Raw genomic sequence first — 14,870 nt, forward strand, 5'->3', positions numbered from 1 at the left:
TTGCATTGTGTCTACTGTAATATAACTTTTTCATGGCTTAATCCACTGATATAAATTGATAGTTTCATCAAAACAAGCAAATCATGCATCAAAAACAGAATCTGTCAAAAACAGAACAGTCTGTAGCAATCTTAACATCCACCATACTTCTGGTACCCCAAAAATTCTACCAAAATTAGGAAAAATAAAAAAGTTGTATAGAAAGAGAGTGCAAAAGTAATCAGAACCAATTGACGTTCCAGTTAAAAACGTAAAATCGTGCACTACAGCCAAAGTTTCTGTCCTGCACCGTACAAACCAACAAGCATTGTAAACATCCTAAAGGCAAACCTTAGCACATTATTTTTATAATACAATGGAGTTGTACAAGGGGATAATTATTTTTGTTGAAAGTTTCTGTAATCAAGATTCACAAAGTTTCCGTGAGCATGAACAAAGTTCAAGGAGCTCCCCCACTTCAACAATGCTCGTCTTTCTCACTTTCACTTTCCTTTTTGAAAAGTTTTGGGTTCCCCTCTTTATTTTTTTTGTTTTTAAACTATATAAAAGCACTCAACAGAAATAAATGACTCTCTAAAACTTCTGGGTTGTCTCCCTGGCAGCGCTTTCTTTAAAGCTATTAAGCTAGGCATATAGTGCTCAAGTAGTGAATCCACCCGGATCCCAAGGTATATCAAAGCCAATTTTAATTAACAATGATTTGTAATTTAGTAGTGAGCACAAAGTAACATATATCATGCAACAACGAAGTCTAACTCTCTTCCTATGCATCGGCATGTCATAAAAGAACAATTCATGCACACATAGTAAAGGCCAATGCATAGTATAAACAGTTTCTTGCAATTCTATCGTATTGGAAACGTAGAGAGGTGGAGATATAGTTCCTCTCTCATAATAATTGCAAGTAGGAGCAGCAAGCACATGCATATTATATTCATCAAAATCATCATGTGCAATGATAAAAGGCAACCCATCAATATAATCCTTAATAAGGGCAAACTTCTCCGATATAGTGTAGTCGGGAGAATTCAAAAAGATAACAGGACTATCATGCGTGGGTGCAATAGCAACAATTTCATGTTTAACATAAGGAACTATAGCAAGTTCATCTCCATAAGCATAATTCATATTGGCATCTTGGCCACAAGCATCATCAAAAAGGGATATTTCAAGATAATCAATGGGATCATAATAGTCATCATACCAATCATCCTTCGGTAAGCACAAAGGGGAATTAAATAATGTATGAGTTGGAGGGTTACTCTCATTAGAAGGTGGGCACGTGTAGCTAATCCGCTCCTCCTCCTTTTGTTCTTCACTCTCCTCATCATCTTTTTCATCCAACGAGCTCACAGTTTCATCAATTTCTTCTTCCATAGCTTCCTGCAAAATATTAGTCTCTTCTTGGACAGCGGAGACTTTCTTAATAAGTGCATTAATTTCATAATTGTATTTATAATTCTCATAGCAATATTTGAGGGTAGCTAAATTTTTAGATCTACAACAAGCATCATCAGAATCCTCAAACTCTTTAAACATGGATTCAATTTCATAAGCACCCATAAAAGCAACAAATTCTTCTATTTGTTCCACATCATAGTAATCATATATACCTCTAGCATAAGAAGCCAAGGTTTCATTATCATTAAATTTGCATGCAAAGGGGAGGTGTGGAGCATTCATCCTAGAGCAACAAGTATAATCATATTCCGAGCATAGTTGTCTAGCATACCACTTCAACATATTAATTTGATCCCATAATAGTTTCCCTTTTTGTGTCGAGCGATAATCCCTAAAGTATTCACGTTGATCCAACGTTACTCCCATTATAAAGTTGAATGGGGTTTTCTCAGGATTATCAAAGTAGTACAAAATATTTTTCTCATAATGAGAATCGAGGGTTTTAGGAGTTACCCCATCCTCATGAGTAGCAAGTACAGCTGATTTTTTGGTATTTTGCGTTCCATATCCATAACTAAAGATAGAGAACAACTTAGAACAGCAAATAAAAATTACCTAGTGATAAAGCAAACAAGCACACACGAGAATATTCACCCCACGCTATGACTCCCCGGCAACGGCGCCAGAAAATAGTGTTGATAACCCACAAGTATAGGGGATCGCAACAGTTTTCGAGGGTAGAGTATTCAACCCAAATTTATTGATTCAACACAAGGGGAGCCAAAGAATATTCTCAAGTATTAGCAGCTGAGTTGTCAATTCAACCACACCTGGAAACTTAATATCTGCAGCAAAGTGTTTAGTAGCAAAGTAATATGATAGTGGTGGTAATAATAACAAAAGTAAAGACAGTAAAAGTAATGTTTTTGGTATTTTGTAGAGATTGTAACAGTAGCAACGGAAAAGTAAATAAGTGTAAACCAGTATATGGAAAACTCGTAGGCACCGGATTAGCGATGGATAATTATGCCGGATGTGGTTCATCATGTAGCAGTCATAACATAGGGTGACACAGAACTAGATCCAGTTCATCAATGTAATGTAGGCATGTATTCCGTATATAGTCATACGTGCTTATGGAAAAGAACTTGCATGACATCTTTTGTCCTACCCTCCCGTGGCAGCGGGGTCCTATTGGAAACTAAGGGATATTAAGGCCTTCTTTTAATAGAGAACCGGAACAAAGCATTAGCACATAGTGAATACATGAACTCCTCAAACTACGGTCATCACCGGGAGTGGTCCCGATAATTGTCACTTCGGGGTTGCCGGATCATAACACATAGTAGGTGACTATAGACTTGCAAGATAGGATCAAGAACACACATATATTCATGAAAACATAATAGGTTCAGATCTGAAATCATGGCACTCGGGCCCTAGTGACAAGCATTAAGCATAGCAAAGTCATAGCAACATCAATCTCATAACATAATGGATACTAGGGATCAAACCCTAACAAAACTAACTCGATTACATGATAAATCTCATCTAACCCATCACCGTCCAGCAAGCCTACGATGCAATTACTCACGCACGGCGGTGAGCATCATGAAATTGGTGATGGAGGATGGTTGATGATGACGACGGCGACGAATCCCCCTCTCCGGAGCCCCGAACGGACTCCAGATCAGCCCTCCTGAGAGAGATTAGGGCTTGGCGGCGGCTCCGTATCGTAAAACGCGATGATTTCTTCTCTCTGATTTTTTTCTCACTGAAAGCCAATATATGGAGTTGGAGTTGGCGTCGGAGGGACACCAGGGGGCCCATGAGGTAGGGGGGCGCCCCCCATCCTCGTGAGCAGGGTGTGGGCCCCCTGGTCTTCATCTTTTGCGAGGATTTTTCTTTATTTTTTCTAAGGTGTTCCGTGGAGTTTCAGGACATTCCGAGAATTTTCATTTTCTGCACAAAAAACAACACCATGGCAGTTCTGCTGAAAACAGCGTCAGTCCGGGTTAGTTCCATTCAAATCATACAAGTTAGAGTCCAAAACAAGGGAAAAAGTGTTTGGAAAAGTAGATACGACGGAGACGTATCACAGCTCACAATCTGTCAAGTGATACAATGCCTCTTACTGCTAGAACATTGCAGGAAGAACTGCTATGAATCGTCCGGAGATGATCTTGCCCATGGATAGAACAAATGAGCACCAACGGCAATTCCTACGAGCAAACATCAACTAGTTTGAGACACGGAGTGATCATCTGCCTTGGGTGTGTTGTAGTCTATGTTGTTGTTATGTTAGTTTGTTTGTCATGTAAGAAAGTCTACGGTACTTTGATTGGTGAGATACTCTGATTGCTCCCAAACACTGTGAATGGATTAGGTGACCTCATTTTCAATGAAAATGGGCTGGGGCCGAACCATTTCTTTCAAAAAAAAGTTTGCCATTATTGGTCCTCCTTATTTTTTTGTACCTTTAGTCAAATCCTAGAGAAGGTGCGGAGCAAAAAGGTCAAGGCGGTGGTGGTATGGCCGACTCGCGGAGTCCCCGATGGGGACGAGCAGGAGAAAGGGAACCTACGGCTGGCCGCGGCGTCGACAAGAGCGAGGTAGATGATTGACGAGTGCGGATGCGGGGACGGCCATGGAAGGGGCTCCCGACGCTAAAGAAGGGCCGCGTTTAGAGGGATGCCCGGGGCATGGTGGACCAGCGGAAGAGGCGACTTGGGGAGGTCAGACCATCAAGGTGGCGTGGGGATAAAGAACCCGAAGTGGCAGCCCTTGGATTTCCATCCAACGGTTATCGTTGATTGGATGCTTGCTGGGTCGTAGTGACTGCGTCAAATGCTGTGTTGCCCTCAGAGTAATGATAGACTTACGTAAGATTACTTGCAACATTTACGTAAAAAGAAACGTGGAGAGCTGCGATTGGAGAGATAGGGGGGAAGGGGCTCATCCTGTGAAAATCAGAGGGAGAGGTTTAGTTAGAAAGTTTAGGTAAGTTTTTTTGCGAGATGTTTAGGCAAGTTTTCATTAGTCTTTTGTAGACGTAGGGTTATTGCTGCGTTGGTTAGGCCAACTCTAACACACGAACCCAACCTGTCCGCCCGCGTACGTTTGGGGGTAAACGGACAAAGCAGGCCTTCCAATGTGCGGCCGCGAACGGACCGTCGTCCGTTTTCTGTCCGTTTTCGAGTCATTCCGGGCCAAGTTTGAGCCGAGTTTGCGGCCGAACAGACAACACGTAAACGGGTGGGACGCGCGCTCTTGTCCTCCCATGGCCCGCTCGTCAGTGGCACAGGCAGCCACTTTCCCTCCCTTTCCTCCAAAACGCTCCCGCGCCCTGCCCTCCACTTTTCTGCGCCCCGGCCTTCCCCCTCCCTCCATCCACCATGGCCGACGAGGCAAATCCCGGCGACCCACCACCTGCCGCCCGACCCGTGGCGAAGAAAAAGAAGTCTGCGGAAAAGCCTCGATTGGAGCTCAAGCCGGCGGAGGCCACCAAGCTCGACGTCGAATAGGCCAATAGGAGGGACCGTCAAACTTTCCAAAAGGAGAAGAAGGACGCCGCACAATACGCTTCTGAGTGCCATGCGGCGTGCGTTGCAGCACCAGGCCGACCTCGACGACAAGGAGTCCATCGTCTCCAAGGCACACGCCCTCCACATGATGGGTATGGGCCACCCCTCACCGGCTAATCTCTCGGCCGCTGCCATGGCCACGGCCAGCACAGGCTCCTCGGCCCATCGACCGTCGCATCACCGTTCCCCGAGCTCGTCCGTCTCACACGATACGCCGGATGTTCGTGCTCCGCAGCCGCACGACCATGGGAAGACGTGATTCTCTACGTTGCCAGACTGCGTGATGGTCGATCCAACCACACCCACGGGCGTCATCGACCTCAACATCACACCGCGCGGGTATAGTGGCGCTGGCCATTGTGAAGATGACGTGCAAAGGAAGCAGCCTCGATCATTCGCGTCGGCTCACATGGCCGGTGCCCGCAAGTTGTTCGACGAAATACCATCTCCGGCGCAGACGCCGACGGTCGATGACCCTTACTACGCCCCGTTCATGCAGAATGACATCTTCGAGGGCCGTGCTGAGGCGTTCCACGTCGACGACCAAGAGCAAGATTTTGATGCCGACGCAACCCAAAGCCAGGACGGCCGTGGTACTTATGATGACTCTCAGTTTGGCGGCCATGATGATGGTGATGAGGATGACCATGGAAACTCGTGGCATGAAGATGATGACTTGTATTGTGAAGATGAAGAAGAGGTCGACATTTCCATGGAGCCATTGTTGTTTATCGACGAGCTCACTCAAAACGCCGAAGCACAAAAGAGTAGGAAAAGCATTCGCACGGGATCATATACCCATGCTGAGGAGACTTTGATTTGCAAGAGTTGGAAGGAAATCGGCCAAGATCCAATCAAAGGTGCCGAGCAAAAAGGAGCCATCTTTTGGACAAGAGTTCACAAGAACTTTCATGAGCGAAGAAAGTTTGCCCCCTACCAATTCACAAGCACCCGTGACATCAATTCAATCAAAAAATGGTGGGGATTCATCCAACAAGAATGCAACAAATATTGTGCCGCGCTTGAAAGCGTCAAAGCCCGTCCCGTGAGCGGCCTAGGCCTTGGTGACTTGGTATGAACCTCTCTCTTTTTCATCATGCGTCCATTCATGCTGTCATGCCATTTAAGTTTCATGCATTCTATGTCCTTTCATGTTACAATTGTGGCCGCATGTTTGATTGTGTAGGCATTCCAATCTTTGGAGGCCTTCAAGGCCCAGCACAAAGACAAGTCATTCACTCTCACGCATTGTTGGGTGCTCATCAAAGATTGCCCCAAGTTCAAGGACCAATACAATGCTCTTAGGAAGAAGGGAGGAGAGAAGGCGGTGGTCGTGGCTGATGTGGGAGACGTGCTCAAGAGGTCGAGGGGCAAGACAAGCTCGAAGGCCAACGAGAAGCGTGATGCATCTTCTATAGCCTTGGAAGGAACTTTGGAGGATATGGTGAGCCAAAAGGAAGTGCGGGAGGAGAGGAGGACCAAATGAAGATGTACCTAGATCTTCAAACGAAGAAATTTGACATGGAGGAGGCCGTGAAGAAGAGGAAGCTCGACATCAATGAGGCCGCTCAACTCAAGAAGCTAGAGATCGAGGCCACCAATGCCGACACAAAAGTCAAGGAGGTGACACTAGCGTTGATGATCGTCAACAAGAACAACATGTCACCGGAGAGAAAGGCTTGGTTCACGAACCGACAGAAGGAGATGTTCGCCCGCGACGGCCTGATCTAGGTGAGACATCGGTCACGATGGCCCCGAGGACGGTCCTTTTTGAAGGGTGGCTGGTGTGCCGGCCACTTGCTTTGTTGCCGGCGACAAAACCTGTCCATTTTGAAGCCCGACTCGTGTGACGGCCGCTGGCTTTGTTGCCGGCGTGAAACATGCCCTTTTTGAAGGCTGACTCCTGTGCCGACCGCTGGCTTTATTGTCCGCATCAGAGTATAGGCCGCCGGCTGTGTTGCCGCCCGGCGTGAACTAGTGCGAACCACGGCCGCGTCTTAAATCCTTGGTTTCTCAATTTTGCATGCACGAGGAAAAGATGTGGGGCGCCCAGCCGACGCAAACTCAAATTCGGACAGACATGATTCCATTGTCACCTCAAACAGACGAAATTCAAACAAAACGAACGTCCGTTTAGGGTCGTGCGTTCGAGTTGAGTTGGCCGCGCACTACCGACGTGCGCTGAGTGGAAATTTTCTGGTCCCAGCTCTCACGACCAAAACAGAAAAAGTCGAACAGATGACACACGAAGGAATCTTGACTATTGGCTACTGTGGCACCTGAAGCCACCAGCAAGATTCCCACGCACCACACTGCACCGCGCCATGGAACCAAGAGCCCTTCTCCCTCACTTTTCGATCATCTCAACAAAGCGGAGCGTGCATGTACGCGCACGGCGACCATGTCCATGGCGGTTCACGGGACGCACCGAGCCACGCATCGGCCTCCTCCCCGGAAACGTCCAAATTCCTTCTGCCCGAGGGAGAGAGAAAAAGGCGCCTTGTTTGCTTTCTCTCCACCTCATCTGCTTGTGCCCCTCCTCCTGTCCTCCTCGAGGACCTCCACCATGCTGCGCTACTCCCTAGCTTTCCTTTTTGGAGCTCTGCTTGTCGCCTCTCCACGCTTCTACAGTTGAGATCTCTCCACAATTCAGATTTTTCAAAAAACCCCGCTCTCCCCGCGCAGCATTCGCCTCTTCTTTCTGCTATAAAACACATCCAATCTTCATCAGTCGAGAGGGCATCCACCAAAATGCCTCGTCTCCGCTACTGCTTCTCCATGTTCTTCCCCCTCGTGATCCTCCTCTTCCATCTTGCAACATGGCTTGTGCACGGTGAAGTCGCCAATGGCGGCCACCAAGACCTCCCTTTCCTCCTCTCCTTTAAGGCCTACAACCCCAACAACGTCACGGCCTTGGAGACCTGGGTCGGCCCCGACCCATGCTCCGGCTCGTGGCTCGGTGTCAGGTGCTCCAGGGGAAGGGTGGCGGGCGTCTTCTTGGACGACGCATCGCTGGTCGGCAGCGTGGCTCCCCTCCTCGGGCTCACCCAGATCAGGGTGCTCGCCGTCAGGAGGAACTCCCTGTCCGGCCCTCTCCCTCCGTTGGACAACTCCACGAGCCCAAGGTTGCGGCACCTGCTCGCCTCCCACAACAACCTCAGCGGCGTCCTCAAGCTTTCACTGCCTTCCCTGGTCACTCTGAGAGCAGAGCACAACGGATTCCATGGCGGCTTGCAAGCATTGCGTGTGCCGTTCCTCAGAAAGTTGAACGTGTCAAGTAACAAGCTCGTCGGAGAGATCCCCAGCTCCCTCTCGGGATTCCCGAGCTCGTCCTTCGGCAGCAATATCGATCTCTGCAGCAAGCCTCTTCCAAGATGTACCCATGCTTACAATGCAGTGGAAGATGGTACTACCTCAAATGCTACCACTGGTGTCGCTCAATCTCCTAGTGCAGCGACAAATACAGCTAGTGGCAGTCCGAGCTCCTCCAGTAATGGAAGATTCAGTAAGCTTGGCATGACTGCACTCGTGGCCACCGGCATTGGCAACGCAGTGCTCATAGTGATCTCGTTGGCTATCTCTGTAGCCATGTTCGTCTACATGAGAAGAAAGCTGAGGCCCTCTAAGGATGATTCCAAATCCAATGCGGCTCTTTGCTTCGAGGAGGAGGACAAGATCAGAAGTGGTGAAGACAAGTGCCAGAAGAGCGGCGCTCTGGTCTGCTTCGACGGCGGCGAGGAGCTGAGGCTGGAGAGCCTCCTCAAGGCCTCGGCGGAGGTGCTCGGCAAGGGCGTGTCCGGGAGCACGTACAAGGCGGTCCTCGAGGACGGCATTGTGGCGGCCGTGAAGCGGCTCAGCGCCCTGCAGTTCCCCGGCCGGAGCAAGGCCTTCGACCGCCACATGCGGCTCGTCGGCAGGCTCCGGCACCGCCACGTCGTCAGCCTCAGGGGGTACTGCAACTCCAACGGCGAGCGGCTGCTCGTCTACGACTATCTCCCCAACGGGAGCCTCCAGTCCCTTCTGCAAGGCAACGGTATGTGCGCTCAAAAAATGACAAATCAGCCGTGAATTTTCAATGGTGCTGCACATCCCCATTGATGCAAGAAGTGCTCGTTGACGGGCTGTTTACAGGTGGAGGCGGCAGAACGAGGAGCTTGGACTGGGCGACGAAGAAGGGCATCCTGTTCGGCGCGGCGCAGGGACTCAACTACATCCACACGTTCCCGGCGCGGCCGGCGCTGGTGCACGGGAACGTGAAGCCGTCCAACATCCTCCTCGACGAGCGCGGCGCCGCGTGCGTCTCCGAGTGCGGGCTCATGCGCTACGCCGCCAGCGTCCAGCAGTCCGCCCCGCAGCCGCCCGAGCTGTTCCTGGACCGGGCGGTGTCGAGCCGCGGCGGATGGCGCGGGTACGCGGCGCCGGAGCTGACGGCGCCGGGCGCGAGGGCGACGCAGGAGTCGGACGTGTACAGCTTCGGGATGGTGCTCCTGGCGGTGGTGACCGCCAAGGGCGCCGCGGACGGCGGCGAGGAAGAGGGCGAAGGGGAGGAGACGATGGGGATGGTGAAGATCGGCGTGCTGTGCACCGCCGAGGCGCCGGAGGAGAGGCCCAGGATGGCGCAGGTGCTCACCATGATGAGCGAGTTCATGTAGTATTTCGCGGGTGTTGGATCACGGAATTTCTTCTTGCTTTGCAGAAGTAGCCTGTAGGCAAGAAAGGGTATTGCTTTCAAGAACTGGATGTTAGTTGTAATCCAAGTTGCTTAAACCAGATCAATGGGAATGCCTGGACGCTTAAATCAGATCAATGGGACTGGCTATATCCACTAAAACTCCAAGCTCCCTCAAAATGCTGCATTGTGGTGCATCGCGGTTGGTGAGAGGTGCTTGGGCTCCACCAGTACGCAAACTCCTTTTTACCGGAGACGGGATGTACCGGAGCCGCATCCACCTTCCACATGCTTTATGATCTATGCATAAGTAGGACCCATCCATATGTATAATCATGTATTAAGACAGGTGACCTTTTGTATATAGTCAAATCAATGTCAGACTAGTAGGATCCACGTCAGGGAAAGGCAATATTTTTTGCAGTGGAATGTACGAATGCATGCAGCATCTCTCCTCTCTCTTAAACAAATCCATGCATTTTATTTTTGGTTATATTTTTAGATGACCAATATTTTTTACAGCTTTGTACTATTCTTTAAAATTTTAATATATTCAAATTCTTGAACATAAGATCTTTATAATGATACCAATCTTGAATGTATTTAAACTAGTTTAATTTTTTACTATTTCAATCACATCGGAATATTAATTTCACTCATTTCAAATTACAATTTTTGAAATGATTGAAATCAGTTATTGAAATGATTGAAACACTTTTCCAAATATAGTTTTCTTTGTGAGTTTCATATTCTAGCTTGTGAAACTGTTTCTTCAATGGAGTAACTGTGATGTGTTTTACTGAAACTAGTGAAATTTATCTTTTGTAATAAGTGTAATCAGTTTTTTGAAACAAGTGAAATATATTATTCAATTGAGCGACTGTAGTGTGTTTTCTAATGAGTGAAACGAGTTATTTGAAAAAAGTGAAATATATCTTTTTGGTGTGAAACGACTTTTTCATTGTGTGATACTGATATTTCTGCTGAGTGAAATATGTTTCAATATTTTTTTCATGAATACGAAGTGAAATTAGTTTCTCATATATATTTTGTAATGAGTGAAATCAGTTTTCTGAAACTAGTGAAATGGGTGAAAACTATATTTTGTAAATGAGTGCAGTGTGTTTTCTGAAATGAGTGAAATAAGTTATTTGAATAAAAGTGAAATAAAAGCATTTTTTGTTGTGAAACTAATTTTTCAGTGTTTGAAACTGATATTTTTTTTGAGAGGAATATATTTCAATATATTTCTTAAATTTGCAGTGAAATTAGTATTGCAAATGAGAGTAATGTGTTTTCTGAAATGTGTGAAATCTATTTTTGAAACGAGTGAAATGATTTTTTAACTTCTATTAGCGAAACAGTCAAAAACACTTTTATGAAATAGAGGATCAATCTTATGTTTCATGAAAGCGATATTAAAAGATAATTAAAATATAAAAATAAGAAATTAGTGAAATAGGTTTATTTAAAATATGTGAAATTGAGTATTTCAAACACGTCTAAGTTGGAGTCAAACACGTCTAAATTGAATATATTAAACTTCTATTTTACTACTATATCAAATATATCTGTGTCTTTGTGAGTTTCATATTCCAGTTTGTGAAAATGGGCAAAACACTAGAAAAAACTTTTATGAAATAGTGAAACAATTTAGTGTTTTATGAAAGTGATTTCAAACATATCCAAAATTGATCTTGTTCTGTAGATCTTGTCACCACAAATTTAAATATACAAAAAGTTTCAATAATGGACATTTGGTTCAAAAGATATAAGTCATTAAAAATATGAGGATGAAAATAAAATGCATGTCATATGTATCCCGTGAGTGAATGCATGCATGCATGCACCGTTGTCTCTACTTTAACTCTCTCTTCTGTAAAAGCTGACAATATCTGACACTAGTACATGTATTGCTATGTGTAGTCTGATATTTGAAAATAGAGTATAAAACCTGCACGGATCTTGATGAAAACGACTAAGGGTGGATTGCCCACCGGTACATCCCGACACCGGTAAAATTACTTATTCGTCCACCAGTACCTAAATAGAGACTTATGGTAAATCGGTGGTGCGGTGAGCGCTTGGGGCCACACTGTCAGCCGGTGTACTCCTTCCGCGTAAGGATGGCAATGGGTAGGGTATGTGACGGGTAGAGCAATACCATACCCATACCCATATAGTCAATAAGTACAAAATTCTACCCATACCCATACTCACGGGTATGAAACTTTACCCGTACTCGTACCTGACAGGTACCCATACCCATTGGGTACCCAATGGCTAGATCAAACAGTACACATGTAATTCAAAATTTTAGATTCATCTATAGCACATTTGACTAAAAATATTGATCTCTACTCAATGACAGATAGATGACCACATGACAATTATCTCAAATCAAATTAACAATTGGTAAATACTTTAATATAGATTCACAACCTCATGACATAACATTAACATAAGTACAATTGTGAATCGCGGTTAAGGTTTACATGTTAGTATAAATGAGTAGGGTACGAGTATATCCATTGGTAAAAGGCTATACCCGTGCCCTACCCTATGACTTAACGGGTAGGATATGGATAATACCCGTGGGTATAAAATTGTGCCCATACCCTGCCCATGCGGGTACGGTATCCACCGGTACCCGTACCCAAGGGTAAAGTTGCCATCCTTACTTCCACACATGTGCCTCCCCTCTTCGTCACCGACTAGGCTACTGCTGGACTTGCCAGGACGAGGCGGGACAACTTGGGTTGTGTTGGTTTTGGCAAGAAGGAAGGCTGAAGGTCACGACGCTGCTGTGGGGGTGCCTCTTAGGCCAACTTCAACGCTAGACCTTAAACAGACGCGGACATTTGTTCATTTGGGTCGTGAAATGGGCGGCGTCCGGGAATGGATGGTCGGGCGACGCATCTACACCCAACGCGGCAGGACCTAAACGGACAAACCACTCCCTCTCCACCTCTAGGACCAGCCTTCCCCCCTCTCCTGCACGGTGTCGTTGTCCCTGCCTCCCTGGAGGGGCCAACGGTGTGCTCGGTCTCGATGTCGCTGCCCTACAGAGGCCCTCCGGCCAACCCGCGAAGCTCGTTGTGACCGTGCACGCACGCCAGTTGAAGGGGAGCACGAGCACCGATTGTGGCGTGGGACGGGCCGCGCCCTGGGGAAGGTGCGCGTGGCCATCGACATGGTCCAGCCCGAAGACGAGGTGCACGATGCCGCGCGCAAGGAGGTGCGACAGCCCGAGGTCGTAGCGCATGGCCACCTCAGCCAGCGCGGGGCTTCGACGACTGTGGCTGGCCCTGCGATGCAGCTAGCGGATCTTGGAGTCCCGTGGGGATGGGACGGCATCTGCGAGGCTGAGGGTGCGGCAGGCGGGCGGTGGGCGGAGGAGGAAGGAGGAGGAGGGCGGTGGGCGGCGAACGCAGGGAGCATGGAGCGCTCCTGCACGAGCAGGTCACGGAGGGAAGGCGTACGTGCGTGAAGTGGAGTCATTGATATGTGGGCCAGGGACGGACATAAGCAAACGATGAGAGCGTCCGTTTTCGTCCATTGGAGACGCATTTGTGGCCCAAATTTGGTCTAGGTTTAGGGTCTGGCCGGACAAAAAACAGACACCAGCAGACAAGTTGTCCATTTGGGTACGCCCCTTGGGCCAAGTTTTGCCCCATTCGAACGCGGTCGGATGATTTGGGGTCATGCGACGCACAACCCCATTTCATTCTAAAGTGTCTGTTTAGGTTCAAACGGACAAAAGAGAAGACCCAGCGCACAGACCCATCTTAATTTTTTTATCCGCTTTTAGTCTATCTAGCCCATTTTCAAACCAAAATTACTCATGATTTGGGTCTGAAGCGGACACAAACCGGACGTTTTCTAGGCTCCTCACCCATCTCTGTTCACGCTTGCCCGACCCAAAGCTGGCCAAATGGGTCGTGTTTGATGGGCTGGCCCACGAGCACACCGGCACGGCACGCGACGGGTCAGGCCCAACACGGGCTAATCGTGGTGTGCCAGGCATGCAACACACCTTGGACCGTGCCAGGGCCGCCAGCCTCAGCACGCGGGCCAGCCCGGCACGACACGATTACTCATGTGTCGGCACGTTGCACGACAAGACATGAGGCATGCTACACGACACGGGTGGCCCGCCTCAATCAATGGGGAAGCGGTGTTTGACCTACCTTTGCGGGAGGTGTAGGCGCTGGGTGGGGTAGCGGGTTAGGGGTTTTAGGGGGGTTTAGGACGGGTTTTGGAGGGGTTAGGGTCTGTTTTTTTTAAATCCATATTTTTGAATTTTTGACCGTTGGAGGGTCAAAATTGTCAACTTTTTGCTACAAATAGGGCTGCCCTCCCCACATTTGTCACACTCAAACATGGATGATAACCATGATCTTAGCTTCTCATTCTCCGATTTCGTTCTTGGGGATATGGAGTATAGCCCTTACCCTCCTACCTCTGATCCCACTACCAATCCTCACCCGATCAAAAATGTCGGGTATGCTTATACTGATCATCCCACTCTCGAAGCCCATACCAATCCCACTCTCGAACCCAAAGCTCATACCAATTCTAGTAGTGCGACCGGTTCCTCCACCACCGTGGGTGCAAGGAGAGTTCGTTGTAGAACATCCGCGGTGTGGGATCATTTCGATGAAGAAATATCCATGGTGGCCGGTGTCCGGGAGGTGAAGGCAAGGTGCAAAAGGTGCTAGAAATTACATACAGGAGAAGCCAAGGCAGGAACCGGCCACCTTAATAGGCATGTGGAGGCCCACGCCAAGACGGATGCAGAGACCGCGTTGAGCTCAGCAGTGGCGCAAACTCAGGTTGTGGAGGTCTATGTCATCTTATTGCTTCTAATGATTTACCACTAGGCTTTGGTGAATCTAAGGGTTTCGTAGAATATATTCAAAATTATCATAATCCTAGTTATAGACCATTTTCTAGACGAACTACAACTAGGGATATTAAAAAGCTATTTCAAATTGATAAAGAGAAAATAAAAGAAGAATTTCTACATGCACGTTTTCCGTGTCGTTAACGTCTGATATCTGGAGTTGTCGGGCAAAGCAAGACTACATTATTGTGGTAGCTTATTATGTTAATGAACATTGGCATCTACGAAAAAGAGTCATAGGATTTGAATTAATTTATATGTCACATAGTGGTGTAAACACTGTGAAGCTGTACTCAAAGTTGTGAATGAA

The 14,870-nt window shown here is 47.5% G+C and overlaps 1 protein-coding gene across 1 annotated transcript; it reads left to right on the forward strand.

The window, feature by feature from the left end:
* Positions 1–7,562: 7,562 nt before the first annotated feature.
* LOC123044459 (probable leucine-rich repeat receptor-like protein kinase At1g68400) lies at positions 7,563–9,786 on the forward strand. Its single transcript, XM_044467197.1, has 2 exons — positions 7,563–9,018; positions 9,117–9,786. The coding sequence occupies exons 1-2, from the start codon at positions 7,737–7,739 to the stop codon at positions 9,635–9,637; spliced, it is 1,803 nt and encodes a 600-aa protein (XP_044323132.1). The 5' UTR covers positions 7,563–7,736; the 3' UTR covers positions 9,638–9,786.
* Positions 9,787–14,870: the final 5,084 nt, after the last annotated feature.

Source organism: Triticum aestivum, chromosome 2B (genome assembly GCF_018294505.1).
Source record: "Triticum aestivum cultivar Chinese Spring chromosome 2B, IWGSC CS RefSeq v2.1, whole genome shotgun sequence".
NCBI classification, from domain to species: Eukaryota; Viridiplantae; Streptophyta; class Magnoliopsida; order Poales; family Poaceae; genus Triticum; species Triticum aestivum.